The sequence below is a fragment of the Coenobita brevimanus genome, chromosome 44 (genome assembly GCF_032717465.1).
Source record: "Coenobita brevimanus isolate Jiangsu-jjx chromosome 44, ASM3271746v2, whole genome shotgun sequence".
Taxonomy (NCBI): domain Eukaryota; kingdom Metazoa; phylum Arthropoda; class Malacostraca; order Decapoda; family Coenobitidae; genus Coenobita; species Coenobita brevimanus.
Window position 1 is genome coordinate 50,557,217 of NC_136997.1, and position 22,507 is coordinate 50,579,723.

General features: G+C 41.2%; 1 protein-coding gene across 1 annotated transcript in view; it reads left to right on the plus strand.

The window, feature by feature from the left end:
• The window catches only part of fmt (phosphatase 6 regulatory subunit 1-like protein fmt), a 47,141-nt gene that overhangs the window by 13,216 nt on the left and 11,418 nt on the right, over nt 1–22,507 (plus strand). The window contains exons 6-14 of the mRNA XM_080271072.1: nt 1,005–1,175; nt 4,542–4,714; nt 6,779–7,012; nt 7,594–7,720; nt 8,262–8,414; nt 9,542–9,741; nt 10,335–10,452; nt 11,802–11,894; nt 20,711–20,806. Coding sequence (XP_080127198.1) covers nt 1,005–1,175; nt 4,542–4,714; nt 6,779–7,012; nt 7,594–7,720; nt 8,262–8,414; nt 9,542–9,741; nt 10,335–10,452; nt 11,802–11,894; nt 20,711–20,806 — 1,365 coding nt within the window. The remainder of the gene's footprint in view (nt 1–1,004; nt 1,176–4,541; nt 4,715–6,778; nt 7,013–7,593; nt 7,721–8,261; nt 8,415–9,541; nt 9,742–10,334; nt 10,453–11,801; nt 11,895–20,710; nt 20,807–22,507) is intronic.

The window sequence follows — 22,507 nt, forward strand, 5'->3', positions numbered from 1 at the left end:
TGTGGCTGTGGGAGTAGGAAATAAATTATGGAGGGTTGACAGTGATAATACTGACTGAACTGTCCCTGCAGCACGTGAGAAATCATGAGTAGAAGGGGAGTGGAAAATGGATATGTGATGCAGGGTAGACTGACAGTGTTGACTGAGCCATTCCCACAAGAGATGAGAAATCACCCAAATCACCCAGTGGAGTGGAAGTGGAGTGTTATCTGTGAAGATCTCTGTAGATTAACTCTGAGTGTGCCAAATTGAAATCAAGAAAATGGAAGATAAAATACGGAATTATGGACACATAGCACCTACGAAGTTTGTCCACAGATTCATGTCATTTGTATAATGCTGCTCCTTGGAGGAACTGTGAAGGTACCATGGGAAGTAGGATTATGAATGAAGAGTTGAGAGGAAGGATGGAACTTGAATGTATTAGTGTTGTGATTAGAAGGAGTAGATTGAGATGGTTTAGGCATGTGGAGAGAATGGAGGATAGCAAGTGGGTGCAGATGGTTAAAGGTGTGATTGTTAAGGGTAGGGTTGTGAGCAGCAAGCTGAAATAGGCCTGGAACAAGGTCATGGAGTGTGCCCTTAGGGATAACAGGCTTGACTAAAAGGCTGCTAGAGATTAAGCAGTGTGGAAAACTGCCATTAGGTGACCAAGGCTGACACATGCAAGCATGTTGGAGATTTTGTAAAGAAAACAAAACAAAAAGTCTAACTTCCATTTCCTCAGTTTATTAAGTTTGGAACAGTTGGAGCTCCTAAGTGGAACTTCTCATGTGGACCACCCTTTATAATCATACAAAATCAGCAAGGACTGAATGATAATATGTCATTTGATTCAAGGTGTTAAGTCAGTAGCCTCAGTTGTGATTCTCTCTGTTATGTCATTGTTGTTGTTGTTATTTTTGCTGTGAAGGAAGAAAGACCTCACTTGTAAAGCCAACAACCAATGTCTCTTGCCCTTATGCGTATCTTATAAAGTGTATTTTCTCTTCTCTTCTCTTTAGAACTGGTATTCCTATCAGTTCACTTGCTTCCAGGTGTTGGACTTTTTAAAATCCAAAGGTGATTTTGTGGAGCTAGCCGTGTGCCATGTGGGGACCTCAGCCATCATGGATCTCCTCCTGCGCCTCATTTGCAATGTGGAGGAAGACGAGATCCGGCAGAGTGTGCATCAGGTGGGTGCATCTCAGGACTGGATATTATTATTGTTTGAATATACTGTACATGTACTTTCTTGGCCCAGTAAGCCTTCACATCACCAAGCATAGTATCAGTATTGACCTGTCTTCTGCACTTCAACAGACTTGGTAAGCTTGTATTTTTCTCACATGCACACACAATCACATGATTTTAATGGTGTGACATCAGGGATAAGAGACTGAATAGGGAGGCTGCCAGAGATTGAGCAGCTTGAAGAGCTGCCATTAGGTGACCAAGACTGATCCATACAAGTATGTTGGAACCTTTATAATTTATACAATACATTATGAAATAACTTACAAGAGAATACATGCATACCCCAATTTAACGTTGCAATTGGTTACATAAAAGCCCATCGCTAGGCGGGATATCGTATCTTGGGGTAGATTTAACGTGAAGTACAGTATAGGAATGCGTTTTTTAGCCTTGGGTTTCCCCCCCAACCAGGTCCTAAACCCACCCAAATAAGTCCGAAAAAAAGTTTAAAGCCATTCTAAATGGCCTTACAGCAGTAAAAGAAGCTAACCTAAGCCTAAAACCAGTGCCCGTCTTGCTTGTACACAGTCAAGGTCACTGGAGAATTCGATCTCCAACTCGTACTCAAACTCAGTAGAAGAGAAACAGCAGCATTGTATACAGTACAATCCCACCATCATACAGTTCCAGGACAATTAAATAATAATGTATGAATGACACAGAATCATCCAGGGTGCGAATTGTTGTGACGGAGAATCGTTGGATGTTCATCCATCCATCCATCATCCAGTCCTACGTTGCCCCATGAGGAGCATAGAAGCCCGGGGCTAGGCAGTTGGTCCTGACATTTAAGATGAGAGTGACCAGCCTCACTCATCCCTGAGTGGCATTACGTGAGCAATAAACCCCAACCACCCCTTGGATATAAACTTTCACCGGCTCAGTCCGATTGGAGCACAATAATTACCCGGTACCCACTAAACCACCAGGCGCCAAAATTTGGTTATATGGTTATGACGGAATTCCTTTGACAGGGAATGCGATCAATGATGCGATTGAGATAGCCTTTTCAATGGTCCCTTTTTATGTCTTTATGTCTGTTTCTGTTCTGGTTGCTTAGCTCCTTTATTTTCTCTTGTTTTCCAACATTTGTTTAGAAATTCCTTTGTATTCTCAAAGCGTTTTTCCCTTGAACATCCCGAATGTTAAACACATGATTCATTGATTTATGATACGATCGGGATAGCCTGTTCAAAAACCCCTCTTTATGTCATTTTAGCTACTGTTCTGGTTGCTGAGCTCCTTTATTTTCTTCTATCTTATTTGCCAACATTTATTTAGAAATTCCTTTGTATTTTCAAAGTGTTTTCCCTTGAACAGCCTGAATGTAAACATGATTTATCAGTCACAGTTTTCATCATTGCATGAAATATTTACTCTATGAGGTTTTTATAATCATTAATATTTATTTAAAATTATTATTTTGTATTCCGTGATGGGTTAGGTGACAGTTCAGTGGTCAAACAAAATATTCTGTGTTGAGTTGCTCAGTTGTCCACACTGTTTTGTAGCTCGTGTGATGAGGGAGAATCCTTACCCCAAATGACAGTGTTCATTCCACCTATGACGAAAACACAGTAAGTCTAAAAGCAGTTTACAAATCAGCCTAAACACAAAATTTAAGTCTAAAATATCATCAAAACTGGTAAAAAAAAAACGAATGCAAAACTGAGGGTAGGCCTACGATGGGCGGGGTAGGTTAGTATTTCTACCTTCATCATTATTCTGGGGTATTGCATCTAGAGGTATCGTAAATCTGGGTTTGCCGGTATTAAGGCAAAGTAAGATCAGTCTGTCAAGTGGGGTTGGTGGAGGATTAGTGCCCCTCCCTGTAAAACAACTCTAAGCCCTTGGCCACCTCGTTGGGGATACATGGCGTCTGGCAATGAATGAATGAAGATCAGTCTGTGTTTAAAAGTCATTTTGGCATCAAGGCAGACATACCAAGTATTACCCACCACACCTCCAAATGTGTAAATTTTTCACATGTCTTATTTTGGGGTAAAAAGTGAATTCCATCATATTTTGCTGCTTTTTGGATGAAGTCGGGCATGGTAACATGCAGTTACACTATTGCTGTTGCAGGTATTTGACTGTAGCTTGACCCAGATTATTGTCCCTTTGTAGCTTGCATCACATGCCCCTACCAAGGCTTTACACATCAAAACACTGCATTGTGACTAGTACGTTATTGTTTTGTTAATCTGTTGTTACAGCACAGCATTCAAGATGGAGAAATGCCAGTTTTAGGCAAAGTTAGTACCCAGTGATGCCACTTTGGAAGTTTTTTTTTTTTTTTTTTTTTTTTTTTTTTTTTTTTTTTTGAAAATTAGTGAATTATTAGGGTGGCAGGTTGTCATGTACAAGGTAAATAGTTTGGTTACCCTTATCAATGTTATTTTCTGTTTGTGCTGGTTTCACAGAAAATGCACACTTCAAGGTTAACTTACATATGTTTGTGCAGGTTTCACAGAAAATGCACACTTCAAGGTTAACTTACATGTGTTCTCCAAGTGCAACTGAACTGGGAAGCAAAGTTTCTTCTTTGCACAGAGTATTGTAAGACCACCAACCTACTGTGCCTAGAGGATTGGTCACAAAGGCTGTCCCAAGAATGATGAGAGATCACATCCTTGTGTGGAACTGGGGAGTTTCCAACAGACAGGCCAGGCTGTTTCAGACTTGGTTTCACATTCAGTTAAGCTTGGGCCCAAAATGACAGAAATCTGAGCCAAATTAAAGTAGCGAAGAGTATAGCTGGTAATTTTACCTGGCCACTCCCCCTCAGTGGTTGAACAAGTGCGGGCTGGTGGAAGAGGCCAAATTAACCCCTTCATGCTCAGGACATATGTATTTTTGTCCGTGCTGCTCCCAGTGAGTGTGTCTGCAACCTACACCTTTACGTTTTTTTATATCAATGTTTTCTCAGTGCTTTTCACTCTGTGGTACAGAGTGGGAGTGTTTTCTGCATCTGGTATAGGCCACTGAAGCTCTCAGAAGCTCTGCCCACTAACCACTCATGCGTGTTTGGGTGCGAAGTGGTTAAAGTAAAGAATATAGCTGTGGAGATGTCAGTTTTATGCCAAATTAAAGTAACAGGAGTATAGCTGGTTTGTTTTGTATGTGGTTGAAGGAGTGCTGACTGGTGGAAATTGTTGCAGTGTCATAGGCCATATTAAATTACAATGAGTATAGTGCCTGCTGGTGGAAGATGTGGAGCTGGCAGTTTTATGCCACTTGAAGGTAAATTATAGTGACATTTATACACCAAATAAAAGTAGAGTGTAGCTGGTTTGTTTCCTCAGTGGTTGAATGAGTGCCAGCTGGTGGAGAGGTTGGTGGGTCGGCTCTCGCCCGACGCAGACCCTGATGAACACTCCAGTGCTGATAACATCCTGTGTGAGATCAGCACCATATGCAGGGACGCGGGTTCGGAAGGACAGCCAGCCACCAACCCACTTCTGGCAACGCTGGAAAGGTGAGAGGAATATAGAGGAAGGGTTGAAGGAAGGGAGGAGTGCTGGAGGTACTATGCTAAGGAGGGGAAAGGGATTTAGCAGCTTTAAAGACTATGACTTGGGAGGATACCTGGCCACCAATCTGCTTCTGGCAATGGTGGAGAGGTAAGACAAATATGGAGGAAGGGATGGAGGAAAGGTGAGAGGCACTGTATTAAGGAGGGGAAGGAGTATAGGAGGCATTATATTAAGGAAAGACAGTTAAAGGAAAGGAGGCATCTAGGAGGTAAAATATTAAGGAGAGAGAGATGAATAAAGGAAGGAGTGTTGGAGATACTACAGTATAGTAAAAGTCCAATTACTCGGCAGCTGATTATTCAGTAGATCTGAAATTTCGTCAGTTTTGAGAAATCAGTCCCATTTACGAAAGTCTTTGATTGTACGGCAGATGCTTTGAATCGTCTCGGCAGTCCAAGAAGTGTTTTCTGTGACTTTTAGGCCTACTGTGTCATTACACATGTTATGTTCACTAATTTTTATATTTTTCAGATTCAGGTATAGTACTGTATTGATTACAGTATTGTATAGCATCAACCTGTATACAGTACTCTCTCTACACACATTTGTAATATTGTAAGTAGTGATGACAGTGTTAACCAATACATACTGTGTAAGTGTTCACCAGTACATGGTCTATAAGGTACCGACTTGGTGGGTTTTTCAATTATTTGGCAAATCCGATTACTCGGCATTTGCCTGGTCCCATAGATGCTGAATAATTGGACTTTTACTGTATGTTGAGTGGGTGAGGGATTTAGCTACTGGTCACAAGCTTTCACTTTCACTTACATAGTGCTGTTTTTGCCACATTAGTCCTTGCCATTCTCTGCCTGTGGAACCACACTTTATGTTTTTTATATTTTCCATTCTTATACATGCTGGGTCATCCAGTTACTGTTTGAATACCTTGTTACTACAGTATTGTGTCTAATACTTTGTCCTTTAAGTTGACCAGAGATTTATCTGTCACATAGGACTACCAGGGGCATTGGTGGGTCTCCCTTAAATGGTCTGGACTACAGTAGCCCAGCCTTGGAACCCTTATGCTCCAAAGGAGGCAGCATGAGTGTAACAGTTTCATTCACTCACCATTCATCATCTAATCCTGTGTCGCCCCACGAGGAGCGTAGGAGCCCTGCACTCAGCAAGTTGGTCCATACATTTAAGATGAAAGTGACCAGCTTTACTCATCCTTGAGTGGTATTACATGATCAACAAACCCCAACTATCCCTTGGATATAAACCTGCACTGGCTCAGTCCGCTTGGAGTGCCGTAATTACCCACTAAACCACCATCCATCATCCAATCCTACGTTGCCCCATAAGGAGCGTAGGAGCATGGGGCTAGGCAGTTGGTCCCGACATTTAAGATGAGACCATATGCCATAATTTAGTTATATGGTTATAACCCAGCATAGTAAATGGTTTCCTGGTGTACAGAAAGCCATTTGGCTTGCCACTCAACGTAGAGTCATCTGTAGACAGAAGGAAGAGGAAAGAATGAAGGAAAGACAAGAGGAATGAAGGAAAGAAGAGATTAAAGGACAGGCATCCAAGAGCAGCACTACATTGAGTGAGTGGATGGTGAGCTTCCCCACGTACCTCCTTTTTAAAATTGTTTTGTGTTAATGTTGTTTTTTCTGCAGTTAGGAGATGATAAACGAGATGCTGGGTCTGTTACTAAATGAGGACTGCAGTGGATTCATGTCCTCACTCACCATCAGTTTGTTTCACTTTTTTATTTATATATTTTTTATCTTTCTCTCTCTCTCTCTCTCTTTTTTTTTTTTTTTTTCCCCAATGCTTTTTTCTCTCTCTCTCTCTCTCTCTCCATCATCCGGACCTCCTTTCTCACCCTAGGGCAGGGTAAGGAGCAGCAATGTCCAGACAGTCTCAGCTTGTCCAATTCATTGGGCCATGCCTCCATTTGCTTATCTTTCAAGCCCATGGAATCTTGGGTCCATCAGATAGGCCAAAAAAATTTCACCACATTCACATTTTAATAGCAAACTATCGTTCATCAGTGAGGAGATGATAAACAAGATGCTGGACTTGTTACTACATGAGGAGCGCAATGAGTCATCCCTTTCCCATGTCATCAACGTCCTGCTTACGTTACTGGCTGCTCGCTCCCCACTCCAACTTCAGCCACACAATATTATGCTCCAGCAGAATCAACAGCAGCAGCAGCAGCAGCAGCAGCAGCAACAACAGGAAGATGAAAAGCAATACATAGAGAAACCACAAGGAGGAGAAAGGTGAAATAAAATAGTGACAGAGATTTTAGGTAGGGACATTGTAGATGAAATTATACTTCTTTTGCTTAAACCTGTCCCAGAATTTCATTACCTATTTCCTGTACCCCAGTGGCAGAAAAGGATAATGCTGTGGCTCTGCATACTGTCTGTTGCACATCTTCATGACTGGTATCATATTCTAGCTTTAATCTCTTGTTACAACCCACCATTCAAGATGAAGACATGACAGTTTTAGGTCAAGTTAGAGTAAAAAGAGTTTAGTGACAGTGTGGGGGGAAAAGGAGAAACTTGGTAATGAATGAATGTATGGCTGATTTCACTGGGTGTGCTGGTGATTAGTTTTTCATTTTCCTTGCCTCTCCTCTGTCTCTTTCTTTCTCTTTCCATGCACTGTAGATCCTGCCATTTCTTGCTTTCTGGATCCTGCCTTATCCCATCCTTATGTGGCAAAAATAGGTGTGGCTGAGGATGATATTTTAACCTATTCCCTAAGTGAAGTGACTGATATTAAAGAGCAAAATAATCTTGTTAATTGAGTAGCCAAGTTATGAAAGTCTAAAATAATCCTATTTCTCCAATAGCCAGCATCAAGACGGGTCCTTGATGGCAGGTGATGTCAGCAATGTGGAGAAAAGGAGAAATGTGGTGGCACGAACCATTGCCAAGCGCCTTCCCAGCCTCCATGAGATCCTTCTTCATCCACCCAAGGTTCACCAGTCCTTGTTTTGTTCTGTGATTGATAGAAGATATAAAGCTTTTCTTTAACCAAATCAAGTCATCTGGCCTCTGGAATTTCCCTTCTGCTTTTGCCATGAGTGTTGTGCATCATTAATATGTTCCTCATGCACTCCATTGGGTGTGACCCCTGAAGGTGTACATCTGTGGGATGGTCGGGGCTTAATGATCACATAGGAAGAACAGCTGGTCAGTCTTGCCATTAATGTATGGTGTAAGTAGCCTAACCTTAGGATTCTACACTACCGATAGAGCAGTAAAAGATGGTGGATAGTTAAATAGGTCCTTTCTTGTCCCCTTGTTTTAAGCCGTAACTCATATTCCTCGTCTTGTCCAGGAAGGCATGTTCTTAAGGGCATGTGTACTATGTTAAGATTTTCTCTGTTTTTGTCAACGTTATGTTGAGTATTGTCAAAGAGTTTCTTTCATTCCCATGTCTAGAGCCCCTCTCTTGCAAGAATCCCTCTCATGTCTACTTATATGATGCATAAACCCTGCCCTTTGGCCCTAACAGAAAGGGCTGCTGTTGACGGCATATGGTGCTGAAGTAGAGCCACTGGGCAGTACGCGGTTACAGGTAGTGACGTTAGTGGCTGCCCTGGTGGCTGCAAATGACCCCATAGTCCATGAAGCACTATACCAGCTCAACACTGTGCAGTATCTCATGGTGAGCTGCCCATGTGGTTTTGTTTGTGAGGATTTGTAATTATGTACGGATTAGTGAAGTACATTATACTGGAAGTATTAATAACTTTGTGTTCATAATAAATTGGCAGTTGAGAACCTAATGCATGGATTCCTAAGCTAACATCCGTGGATCTCAAGGGGTTAGGGATCTTTATCAGATTAGAGCACACTATAGTTGATCCACTCACTCGATGTAGTGCTGCTGTTGGGTGTCTGCCCTTTCCTCTCCTCCATTCTTCTTTCCTTCCATCCTCCTCCTCTTCCTTTCCTTCTTTCTTTCCTCATCCTTTTGCCTACGAGTGACTTTACACTCCCTTTACTGTCATTCTTTCCTTCATTCTTTCCTCTTCCTTCTGCCTGTGGGTGACTCTACACTGAGTGACAAGCCAAATGGTTTCCTGTACACCAGGAAACCATTTACTATGCTGGGTGGTAACCATATAACCAAATTTTGGCGCATGGTGGTTCAGTGGGTAATTATTGCGTTCCAGTCGGATTGAGCCAGTGAAGGTTTATATCCAAGGGGTAGTTGGGGTGTGTTGCTCATGTAATGCCACTCAGGGATGAGTGAGGCTGGTCACTCTCATCTTAAATGTCGGGACCAACTTGCCTAGCCCCGGGCTCTTACGCTTCTCAAGGGGTGACATAGGATTGGATGATGGATGGATGGATGGTTTATTGTTACAACAATCACTTGGGTATCCCTTTCCTTTTTTAACTTCATAATCATCAGGTTGACTCTAGTAGATAATAGGAAGCACATGTGTATGGATGATGTGCTTATGAGGTGGAGTCAGGATTCTGGCCCTCTGGAGGCTCGAGTGGTGAACAATTGAGTACGTGGCCCACTGAATTGGGCATGCTGTTGATAGTTCTCCCCCTGTTAGGCTTTTTCTTGCTCAGTACATAACTCCATCCTTGGGTGGGAAAAATTGGGTGGGATGATGGTAATAGATGATGTTGATGGTGATGGTAATGATCTTGGTGATGCTGAAGATTATTTTTATTGCTCATACAGGATCTGTTCTTCATGTTCATGCTTAACAACTTCTTGCATGCCCAAGTATGATGATGAATATTAATGAATTAATCTTGTTTATCTTTCAGGACCTGTTTTTCAGGTTCATGCTAAACAACTTCCTGCACACACAAGTAGTACAATGCCTTACTGCCATCGTAAGCCATGCGCCGCCTCCCACCTCACCCCAGAGCCCCGCTAACCACTATCTCCTCACACAGTTGTTTTCACAGTGTCGCATCATCCAACGAATACTGGCAGCTTATGAAGAGACCACTGAATCACAAGAGTAAGTATATCCAGGATCATCTCAGTGTGAACCCAGTTCACTGCAGGCTTGAGTCACCCTTCTACAGTTTATGAACAGACATGGAATCACAAGAGTAAGTATTGTTTTTGTTACCTCAGATTGTTACGAATGTGAACTAAGTTGACTTAGACTGAAATTGCATCTCTCCACAAGTGGACTGCGGGCTTAAGGTTCCCTTGTCCTGCAGTCCAGAGCACTGGCAACTTTAAGAGACCACTGAATTGTAAGAGTAAGTACACCCATGTTGTTGATGTGACCAGAGGCTTACCGGTATCTGAATATAACATTGATAGGCCTCAGGCCAAAGTTGCCCTTCATCAGCATGCGGTAAATCGTGTTATGTCCAGCTGAACTTGGTCCAGACAACAACAACCTACATTTATGTTTCCTTTCTTTGGGTAGGAAAAGAGGTTTGAATGATGATGATTATGGTGATATGTAAAGGAATTACCTTTATCCTGCCCTTAAGTATGTAAAGGCTATATGATGATGATAATTTAAGAAGATTATTGTTATCATCCCAATGAGCGTGTAGAGCCTTAATGTAACCATGTCTGTTTTACCTCCCACAGTGGTAAGCAGCTGCACAATCTGCGAGGGTACATGGGCCACCTGCGGCAAGTGGCCAACACCATCGTACAACAGGCTGAGTTTGGCCCCAATGAGCACCGCATCAAGCAGCTAATTCAGGTGACTCGCTGTGCATTTGTTTTGGGAACACAGAGACAGGATTTGGGGGGCTTGAACAGCAAGTGGATTAGTGTGTAGTAGGGATGTGCCGATAGTATTGGTATCGGCAATATCGGCCCCTTTTGTGTGTGTGTGTGTGTGTGTGTGTGTGTGTGTGTGTGTGTGTGTGTGTGTGTGTGTGTGTGATTCAAGATACTCATGTTTTATGACACTGATAAACAGATGATTATGATATTATATAATAATTGCAGTACATATATGATGTAACATTATCATATATTAATATTATATATCGATTACTATATTTCTCCTGCATTAACAACACTCACGTTACCGGCATCAAATAAATCAAAGTAAAATCAAATAAAGAAAATCAAAATAAAAAAGTATCGGTATCGGTATCAGCAAAGTATCGGCCGTTTGTTAGTAACGGAGTACCGGGTATCGAAGATGAAGTAAGGACCAGATGGAAAGAATATTTTGAAAGCCTGATGAATGGGGATAGAGAGAGCAGAGCACTGTAAACATGATTGGTCTCTTCCCATTATAATTTTCTCCTGGTACTCCATTACAACCCATTATGTCATCCTCAGGACCAGTGCCTACTCTTCCATTCATATCCCCCATCACAATCACTTTATATCTCCTGGGCATTTCTCCCACTACTTCACCCAGTTCATCCCAAAACCTGTCTTTCTCTCTCTCTCACTCCTGTCCTCACACAGTGCATATGCTACAATCACTGCCAGTTTCACATTCTCAAACTTGAACTTGACATACCTACACCTCGAGCTGACACATTTGTAGTCTCTCATTCAACTCTGCCACACCTCATTCATCAACAAAGCAACTCCTTCCTTGCATCTTCCTTGCCCATTCATTCCTCATCTTACTCATTTCACACCCTCCCACTTCTCCACTTCGCACCCTTTCATCTTCGTTTCACACAGTGCCATTACGGCATGTCTCGCACTCTTGAACACATGCACCACTTCCACCCTCTTGCTCTCCTCATTCACATCTCTCACATTCCACATGACCATGCTAGTCTGCCCATTTGGTTGGGACCCTGGGCAGATATTGGGCCCTCCGAGGCTCTCTGAAACAACTGCCATGATTAAGTGATTTTGGATAGGGGAATCTGGGGGACACTTAACCCTGCCAGAAACCCCGGTTATATGGTTACCGCCCAGCGTAGTAAATGGTTTCCAGTGTACAGAAAACCATTTGGCTTGTCACTTAGTGTGGAGAACATATGGCACCTCTACATTGAGTGAGTGGATGATGGGCGCCCCCACCTACCACATCATATCATAGGGCGAATAAATAATAATTATGTCATTTTTCAGGAACTTCCTGGGGACACTGCAACGCAATGGGATGACTTTGTGTCCGGTGCATTAGCAGAGGTCAACCGGAAGAATGAGATAACACCCCTGCCTGTGAGTTGTACCACATGCTCTCTTAAACCCTTGTGTTTTTACCCAGTGATGTGATAGGTATTGCATTGACTGGTTTGATAGGTGATGTGAACATGTAAGTGTGAATGGTTAGTCCTGTGGAGTCAGGATTCTGGGGGGTTTGATGATGAGTGCATGAGACTACTATTGGTCGTATCGATATTCTGAAGTGACCACGAGAAAGCTCAGGAAATTCTGCATCTAGACTTGTGCTTGACTTTTGGAAGGTGCCAGACATGGGCATGATTATAAAAAATGATTATGATTTGATTTTGATTATCATCTGGAATATTTTTTTATTGTGATTAAATTATGATTACTTGTCTTTTGTTTTTCTGATTATGATTACTTTGGTTTTTGTATTTTTGATTATGATTAGATTTTTTTCAATTTGTGCATGATTATGATTAGATTATGATTATAATCACATTTCACTGTGATTATTTATAGAAAAATAATGATTAGCAGTGATTAAGGACAATGCCTAAATAGTTAGCAGATTACATCTATCAGGTGCACTGTTCCATATTTGAGTACGGTAATAACTGTTTAAATCACTAACTAATGGTATTAAAAACTTATATTTTGTGTAAGGGGTTTTATTGGTGTGTGCTTTAATACATCACTTCTATAAATTCTTTTCAAATCATGGTCCCTCAAGTCCTCCGTAAGTTTATTAATTTGTTGGGCACAGCAAAAATGAAAACAAAGAATTGCTCAATTGATACGTATAGAACTGAAAAGTATGATTATACACTTGATTTATTCTGGGCTACATTTGATGTAAGCTACATTACTTCTCAGTTACATGTTGGTTGCATTTGATAAACATCAACTCCTCAAAGCAAACATCTGTCATTCTACATCGCTCAGGACGATAGACTTTCCCAGCAATAGAGAAAAGTGTCTCAGCTGGAGCTGATGATGCTTGGATACACAGATATTGGAGAGCCAGTATCGTTAGTTCAGGTAATGTTGAGTGGTTCTGTTGCCAGAAGAGAAGGGGATCACCATCATCATCAAATCTTGTTGGCTGACTCAGGTAGGATTCTACTTGTGATGGAGTTGATGTAGATAGGAAAGAGCTCGTTGATGCTGATGGTGTCATAAATCTGAACAGCTTGCACTTCTTCTTGGGTGGGGCATCCTTATTTTCCTGATGGGAACCTTTCTTTCATTAGGCGTAATTTCATCTACTTTAGACCTCAGTAGAGATTTCATGACCTTGACTTCTTCTGGTGAGCACCAGTCCACCTTAAAGCCTGGGATCTAGGAGTGAAGCCAGCTGAAACATCTCCATGTCTTCTTAGATCTTCAACCTTCTCCCGATTGAGCTTTTGAGCTTAGTAATCATCTTTGACCTGTATGTCTGTGATAGTTGTTCGAGCTCAGCTTTCAGTCCACGGATACATATAATTACTTTGCTTGATGTTACAACATTCTCTCCCTGACACTCTAGAGTTGCTACTTCAATTGGTGTCAAGATGTCAGTTATTTCCTTGATGAGATTAAGTTCATATTTGGTTAGCTTTACTGGACAATCTAACTGATCAAGCTTGATTGGATCAATCTTCAGAAGGGAGCGAAGCATCTTGTTCCTCTGTTCCATCGGGTTGCATTTTTGGCCTGAGGTCTGCATTCATCTTCAAGAATGTCAGATGCCAGTGCAGAATTTATACATTGTTATCCAAGAGCACCCATTATTATACCATTAATTATTGTGTTCTCCCAACGAGCACTCTCAACTGTAATGGTGTGTGGCTTATATCCTTTATATGCATTTTATTTGATGCCATTTAAACATTTAAGCATCATAAATTTAGTACACCTACAATGCATGCAGAAATGTGGCAGTAAGAGGTGATACATAATGACAGTATTCCACCATATCCATGTGAATCTGAGTGATTTAACCACATGACTACGGGGAAGATGGTGAACACAATTTTATACACATTCACCCCTTACCATTGGAGATTCAGAGGCAGTTTACAGACGTCATTGGTTGGGGATGCAAATACAAGTAATCTAATATGAAGCAATCCCTCCTGGGATTGAATTCAGGACCATATGGTTAGCATGAGTCCTACTGATCACATAGTCATATGGTTGAATCCCAGGTGTGAATGTTGATCCATCACTGTAGAATAGTACAATATTAACAAGCAGCTTAACTCATTTCCTATAGAAAGTTGTTAGTACTGTACATAATGATACAATTATAAGTTATCTTACCTTCATGTGAGTATGGAAATTTGAAGTCCATCTAATGCTATCATTAACAAACTTGTCACAGTGCTTGCATTTCAGTTTCACTTGAGTAGTAGGATCTGCCTTGGAGCTGCCATGAAAATGGTCTAGTATTGGTGGCCCCATGATGATACGGAGATGTACTTGTTGAGGACTGGAGTGGAGTGATGAATCTCTACCAGATGTCTGCCTTATATAGTCAGCAGCATGTGCATGTACAAACGTGTTGGGTGGTGCCATATATTTCAAGCTTGTTGGAACATGTATAGGCTCTGTGTGTATTTGACTGATATATCATAGGAGATAAACAAGTACAAAAGGGTTTAAGGGTAAATGCAGATAAAACAAAAGTGATGATATCTAGGGTTGGTGGCGGTACTGTCAAAGACGAGGGAGAGTGGCCATGTGCAGTTTGCCACAAGGGCGTGGGAAGTAATTCCATCTTGTGCAGTGTGTGTGATAAATGGGTGCATAAGAGATGTAGTGGTATCAGAGGTAGACTGCGAGATAATGCTGATTTTATGTGTTTGGGGTGTCGGGGTGAGCAGGTGGAGATTGTCAGACGTGAAAGGATTGAACTTGCTGGTGAATCTCTTGAGTGTGTGGAAGAGTTTTGTTATTTGGGAGACATGTTGTGGGGCTGGAGCTAGCTCTGTGGCTAGGGTGAGATGTGGTTGGAAGAAGTTCAGGGAGCTCTTGCCTCTCCTGACATTGAGAGGGCTCTCCCTACGTGCTAAGGGGTCTTTGTATGCAGCATGTGTTAGGAGTGTAATGCTGTATGGTAGTGAGACCTGGGCAGCGAAGGAGGAAGATATTCGTCGGCTCAGACGTACAGAAATGACAATGATTAGGTGTATGTGCAGTGCGTCCCTGCGTCCAAGGCCTGGAGGGGCTGGGTTTACAATGGAAGAGTTGAGAGGTAGGATTGGACTGGAGTGTATTGGTGTTGTGATGAGGAGAGGTAGATTGAGGTGGTTTGGACATGTGGAGAGGATGGGGGATGATAATTGGGTGAGAAAGGTGAGAAGTGTTAATATTGAGGGTGGGGTTATGAGGGTAGACCGAGAAAGACATGGGACAAGGTCATTAAGTGTGACCTTAGGGTTAAGGGAACAGGGAGGCTGCAATGGATCGTGCAGCGTGGAGAGCCGCCATTAAGTGACCAAGGCCGACACGTGCAAGCATGTTGGAGCCTTTAAAAACGAAAATGAAAACGAAAAACATGTGAGGTAGTGAACTACTAAGCTTTAAAACATACTTGGACCTGGAACATGTATGTAACTGGCTAATTTACTTGAAAGAAAACTGCACCATGGAAAATACAAAGAAATAATCACAATAATCACATTTTAATTATTGATTATTGTCAAGAAAAATATGATTATTATTTGATTATGATTAATGCTGCAGCGTAATTTTTGACTATGATTTGATTATGATTACACTGCTTGCCTAATTTTTTATGATTTGATTTTGATTACATAATCAGAGCCCTGGATTATGATTTTTTTTTTTATTTATAATCATAGTTATGCCCATGCCTGGAAGGTGCTGGCAAAATTTTGCACTAGGTTGATGGGAAGTTATTTGAAAGTAAGTTTTATTCCTGAACACAGTTCTTGCTATATTTCTGCGCTTTTACTTGTCTATCTATCTATCTATTGCCAGACACCATAATCCTTTAAGGGGTGGCCATTTGACTTTGAGTTATTTGTTTTAAGGGGAGGGGCACTAACCCTCCACCAACCCACTTGTTCACACGTAGGGAGCACGTATGGTTTGGTTATATGGTTACCACCCAGCGTTGTAAATGGTTTCTTGGCTTACAGGAAACCATTTGGCTTGTCACTCAATGTAAAGCCACCTGTAAAGGAAAGAAAAGCAATAAGAAGTGACAGGAAAGATGCGAGAAATAGGAAGAGAGGAGGGGCTTTTACTTGTCATTCTTGCTATATATCTGTACTTTTACTTGTAAGTTTTTATTAGCTTATCTTAAAGACCAGTGAAGATGATAGTACAGTATACTATTTATACCAATATAACCAATTTCCATTGACATATTTGGCCTTGGAATTTTCTGTGAGCCTGGGAGCAATCACTCGTCACAGACAACAGATTTTCAAACTGTTGTCAGTGTTTTGTTCATTTTTTGTTTATGCAAGCTTTATTGTTGTTTAGCATTAATATGGATAATCCTATATGAGTGCTGATATCTAAATACGGCAGATTGACCTGAAAACAGTGCCAAAACTAGGAGGGGTACTCTACATACAGTGGTGTACAGGGAGGGTGTTTTTTGGATGAGGTGGAGGGATGGAGTTGAGAGGTATATGAGGGAAGGGGGGGTGAGTTGGGGGGAGGGTAGTCAAATGGTGGGTGACAGAGTGACTTGGAGGCGTTTTGTCTGCGGCCACCCTTTGCGGGATTAGGGCGTCGGGCTATAGATAGATAGATAGATAGATTTTTTTTTTTTTTTCCCCCCATGGTTTTCTTGGTATTTAGCATTGCTTTGAATATTCCTATGTGTGTTTTGATGTGTAAGTATGGCAGTTTGATCTGAAAACAGCGGCAAAATTAAGAGGGGTACTGTACGTACAATCATGTATAGGTTGGGATATTTTTGGGTTTTCATTATTTATTTTATTTTTTTCTATGGTTTTCTAGGTGTTTAGCATTACTTTGGTTATTCCTGTGTGTGTTTTGCTGTCTAAATATGGTAGATTGACCTGAAAACAGTGCCAAAATTAGGAAGGGAAAACAGTTCCAAAATTAGGAAGGGTGCTCTACATACAGTGGTATAGGTAGGGCGTTTTTTGGTTTTTATTGTTTTCTTTGCATGGTTTTGTTGGTGTTGAAAATTATTTTGGATAATCCTGTGTATGTTTTGATGTCAAAATATGGCGAAATGACCGGAAAACACTGCCAAAATAAGGATGGGTATTGTACATACAGTTGTGTTTAGGTTAGGTGTTTTTTGGTTTTCAGTGGTTTTTCTGCATGATTTTCTTGGTGTTTACCATTACTCTTGATATTCCTGTGTGTGTTTTGATGTCTAGATATGCCTGAATGACCAGAAAACTGCCAAGTTAAGCATAGGTACGGTACAAATAGGTTAGGTATAGGTGGTTTGGCCATGTGGAGAGGATGGAGGGTGAAAGACTGACGAAGAGAGTGTATGTGAGTGAGGTGGAGGGGGGAAGAGGGAGGGGGAGGCCGAGGATGAGATGGAGGGATGGGGTGGAGAGGTATATGAGAGAGGGGGGTGTGAGTTGGGGGCAGGGCAGTGAAATGGCGGGGGACAGGGCGACTTAGAGGCGATTTGTTTGTGGCCACCCCAAACGAGATTGAGGTGTCTGGCAATAGATAGATAGATAGATAGGTTGGAGGTGGGTGTAGGTTGAGTCTGGGTATGGTAGGGGAATAGTGTTCATTATCCGGATGTTGCCACTACCCGGACTTGCCTTTGGCTCTATTATGTCCGGATAAAGGAGGGATTACTGTAGTTGCAAAAATAATAATAATAATAATAATAATAAAAAAAAAAAATATGACAAGAAGTGGCTGTATCCTCAAGTATCATCTTCCTCCTTTGCGCACCACCAGGCCTGAAGTAGTGACAGTACTATTCTCTCATCGTTCTGATTTACCTTTTTATTTTTTTCAAGAGTCCATATACTTTACGTAGATGTGTAGTTTTTACGTTGGAGACTTATTTTTTGTCAGTTTGTTTTCTCCCAACCATAATGCTTGCCTGAACTCCTACATTATGGTGATGTCTTTTATAGCTACACTGTTTTAAGTGTTGCTACTCAAAGTTTTATGCAACATAGGAAAATGACCACTCTTAGGAACCTCTGTGGTACAGTGGTAGAGTGTGTGTTTCGTACATGGGTGAACCAGGGTTCGCGTCCCGCCAGGGTAATAAACTTTGGGAGTGTTCACCCAGCCACGCACTGCATTGGCGGACACAAAGGGTGCTGTGGTTGAACCAGTGTCGCTTACTATAAAGTATGCTTGCACCCAGTCGGCTTGCGCGGGCCGATTACACTTGGTTCACAGACTACACACACATCCAAAGCCACTCCAACACTACAATTACGCTTACAAGCACTTCTCACCCTATATACAATCTCTACCAGACAGCCTAAGCCACTTGGTAGAGATACATTGGCTGTATCGTCCCGACTTCGGTCAGGATAGGCTGGTCCTGCAGTGGATACTCAAACTGCTGCTGCTGATGATGATGATGAACTGCATCACCATGAGAGCTGTTTGCCAGCCGAGCTGAATAAGTCTTGCAGATCTAGTGCGAATCTGTGTAATGAATAGATACTTTTGATGATGATGATAGACATTACTGTATTCAGACGTTTAACCTGTTTGGTACAAGACAACTGTTTCATTTCCTTCTTGCTGTTTCCAGATACCGTAATATTTTATTAGAATGAATGATTTGGCAGGTAGTAGCAAAGATAAAATTTCAAGAGACATCTCCATACTGAAAGAGAGTAATCGCTGACCCTCTCCAGACCAGGAACCTCCAGCAGTCCATTTCAAATTAGATTATCTCACCTATGACTCACGCCCTTCTGCACCCGCCCATGCTCCCTCACCCTAACTCCTCTACCTGGAACTATAGCCAGATCAGAATTAGAAATATAGTTATGGATGATGAAGTTAGAATGAGGGAGTGTGGCCATGCAGGTGTGGAAGAGAGTAAATCATGGTCTGGTCTAAGTGTAATTTTGGAATCGACTACTGGTATACAGTGTCAAGTGAAATTTTTGGGAAACTTGAGAACATTATTTTAGGGCTAATTTTAAGTAAAAAATGTTATATCAGCATGGATCCAGTCCTTAACAATAGCATAGCTATAACTGGCAGCTTGTGTGTTTTAGACTACAAGGACATTGAAAATATTGACGTTGCTTATATCTGTAGTAGTAGCACAAATTGCGTTTAATGTAGATAAATATCGTGTGAAAATAATTTGTACATTATATCAAGTAAATTGCATTTAAGACATAAATAACCAGCAGAAACAGCTTTGACATGATTCCAAGCATAACTATGTTATGCATGGAAATTGCTTTTAACCCCTTCGGTACCATGACGTAAATACAAAGTCATGATCCATCCGGTCGGCAGGGCCATGACGTTTCCCCCGACGTCAAATTATTGTGATGAGTCTGGGAAGTACAGAGCAGCTGGCCCAGGCATTGATACAGAATGCGGGACACACCTATTAGTCCAATTATAGCTCCTCCCCTTTTCGGTCTCGTCCAGTTACAGGGAACTCTTGGTTAGGGACTCTGTGACGTCTGTGCTCTATCAGCAAGCCAGCTCAACCAATCAGTTGCTTACTGTGGTCAGTCAGGGGGGTGTTGTGCTGTTTTTTTCGCTGTTTTTTCTGCCGTTTTTTTTTCTCAACATGGCGGAGGAGCTCAGTGATAGTTCTGGTGAAGAATTTATACCAGATGATAGTGGAACTGAGAGTGATGACAACCTCTCAAGCAGTGAAATAAGTGACGAAACGAGTGATATTGAGGAACGTGTCGTGGAGGGAGGCTGGTGCTTGTTGTCGGACATATTCAATGATAAGCGGCCAGAAGAAAAACCACGCTCCATTGCACAATTCTCAGACATAAATCCTGCCCTAGGTCCCTCACCCCTTACAACACCTAGAGATGCATTCAAATGCTTTTTTGACTGAGAGGTAATTTCCTCTCTCTGTGAGTATTGTTGATGATAAATATTATTATTATTATTATTATTAGTATTAGTATTAGTATTACTATTATTGATATATATAATTTACTCCATTCAGATCTACTAGAAAGCGGTTTAGAATAGTTCCTTGTTACATAAGATACATGACACTTTTATTTGGTATAATATTGCACCAGTACTCCATGGGAGAAAGCTGGGATACACCACGTCACGTGCAGTAGGAGGTCTGGTACCGAAGGGGTTAATAGGAAAACACAATTTCAAAGACCATTCATCTTTTCACAGTTTGAGAAATGGCTTATTATTTTCATTATTTATGACAGAATCAAAGCATAACATTGTGCAGCAAGTACTTGATATTACGTCAAAGCTATTTTCTCAGGATATTTGTTTGTCTTAAATGCAATATACCTGTGTACTGATACTAAGGAAATTATCGGAGTCAATATTTTCAACTTCCATGTAGCCCAAAACTCACGAGTGGCCAGTTACTCGACTGGTGACCTTATGGATTAATTATGGGTGGTAGTTAGACCCATGTTAAACTAACATTTTTTTACTCAGAATAAGCCATAATATTACCTCCTGAGATTTCTTAAAATTCTTGTGGGACAACCTACTCCAGGGTAAACCTTTACTTTCATTTAGAAAGGCATCAACATGGTTTCATGCATTGACCCTGGAGAGCTGCTAAGAGGTGACCAAGGCTGACACTTGCAAGCATGTTGGAGGCTTTGTAAGTGAAACTAAATGAAACTAAATAAATCCTGTAGTAGGGATAAGCAAAATAAAGACCATCTACAAATCACCATCTCCAGGTTCATGGGATCCACCACCAGCTTGAGTCCGATGACGATTCCGACGATGTTTCACATTTTTACCCACAGTCTTACGACAATGGCCTTGTCAAGAAGGTTAGCACGTTTCTTTTTCCCTGCTTTCACCACCAGGCAACAAGCATGTTCACTCATCTTCTCTCTTATCCTGTATTTCTCCTTCGTCAGTCTCTTTATTCGTCATTTTATCATTTGCCTTCTCTCTTATCCTCTGTTTAGGTCTTCACACCACAGTGTGAAGACCCACTGTATTTACTGTTTCTTTCTTCTTCCAGGCTTTTTTCAGTCTGGTCACATTCTTTTATTTCTTCACCGAGGTACTTTCAGCTTTGGTATAGTTTTTCCACAGACAAAGAGACACCCTTTTTACTCTTTGGAATTTGGTCTTTGAAAGGGATTTATGGAATCAGAGATGAAGCCATACAAACGCAGTCTTGGGATTCGTTGTTCTTTTGTATTCATTAAATAATTATGGCAAATTATGTAGACCATCGTGCATTCCTTTGGCAGTGTTAGCAGTCTTTAATCCTTTGTTTCAGTTTGTCTTTTCCTTCCCCTGTCTCTTTTCATTGGTTTATATCTCACCTTTTCTCTTACGCCCTCTTTCAGTTCCTTCTTTCCATTGTCCAACTTTTCACTCATTGGTTTATCATTCACTGTCATACTTCTCATCCTGTTTCCTTACTTCCTGCCACTGTATTTCCTGTCATTAGTTTTTTCATTTTCTTCTTTCCATTTTCAGTCGTTTTATTCATCGGTTATCTCTCACCTTCTCTTTTATCCTTCTTTTACAGTATATTCTCTTCATTCCTCTGTCTTTGTATTCATAAGGTTTGATTCAGCAGAGGATGATTAATTCAACTTAGGACTGACTTCAAACTATGGCTGCTGTGACTGGACAGTTTTATTTTAGCTCTCCGTCTGTCGTATGATGTGCTGGAGAGGGATACCTTTGTGTGGTGGCACCAGTATAACCAGGTTGCTCAACTGCTGGGTTATACAAATGGCCCTCAGCTATTTCCCCATCCCCCAAAAGGAAGATGATGAACTGTAGAAGATCAGCTTAAAGCCACCAGTCCACTTGGTTCACGTTTCTGACAAACCTAGGGATACTGCTACCACAGTTCATCAAAAGGGAAAGGAAATACAAAATGTCTGATAGATCTAACCTTGGTGTGAGTCTTTTTGTGTATTTGTTGTTAAGTTCTCTGCCAAAGAGTGGTTATTGTATAGTTGGTTATCAATATTGTGGCAAAACATTCATATTAATTCTCCAGTGATATGAGTCTGAGAGTTGTGTATTTTTTGCTGAGTTACCTGCCTGAGAGTGCTCATTGTAAAGTGGGTTATCAGTATTATAGCCATGCTTTGTATGGTAATTCCCAGGGTAACTGCTAGCCAGCCACCTATAACCTCTAATATCCTTCATCCTTCTCGTTCATGTACAGTACTGTATTTCCTCTGTATTGTACCTGCCTTGTTTCTAAAGCAGTGTCTCTGAACATTTTCCTCTAATTATGTCTCGTAGGTGTTCTTAGTACTGTATAAATTGTCATGGGTGTAAAGTATTAAATAATGTATATATGGGTAATACTAAAAAAAAAAAAAAACTTCTAAGATAATTAAAATGATTTACTGTACAGTCTGTAGTTTGTGCTCCTTCTCTGCTCATACTTGCTGGCTGGAGGGAAGTCATAATGAGGATTTATCAGCAAACAAACCCCTTTTGGTGGTTTGGAGGTTTTCCAGCCATCATGAACTGTTAGTGTACTTCTAGCA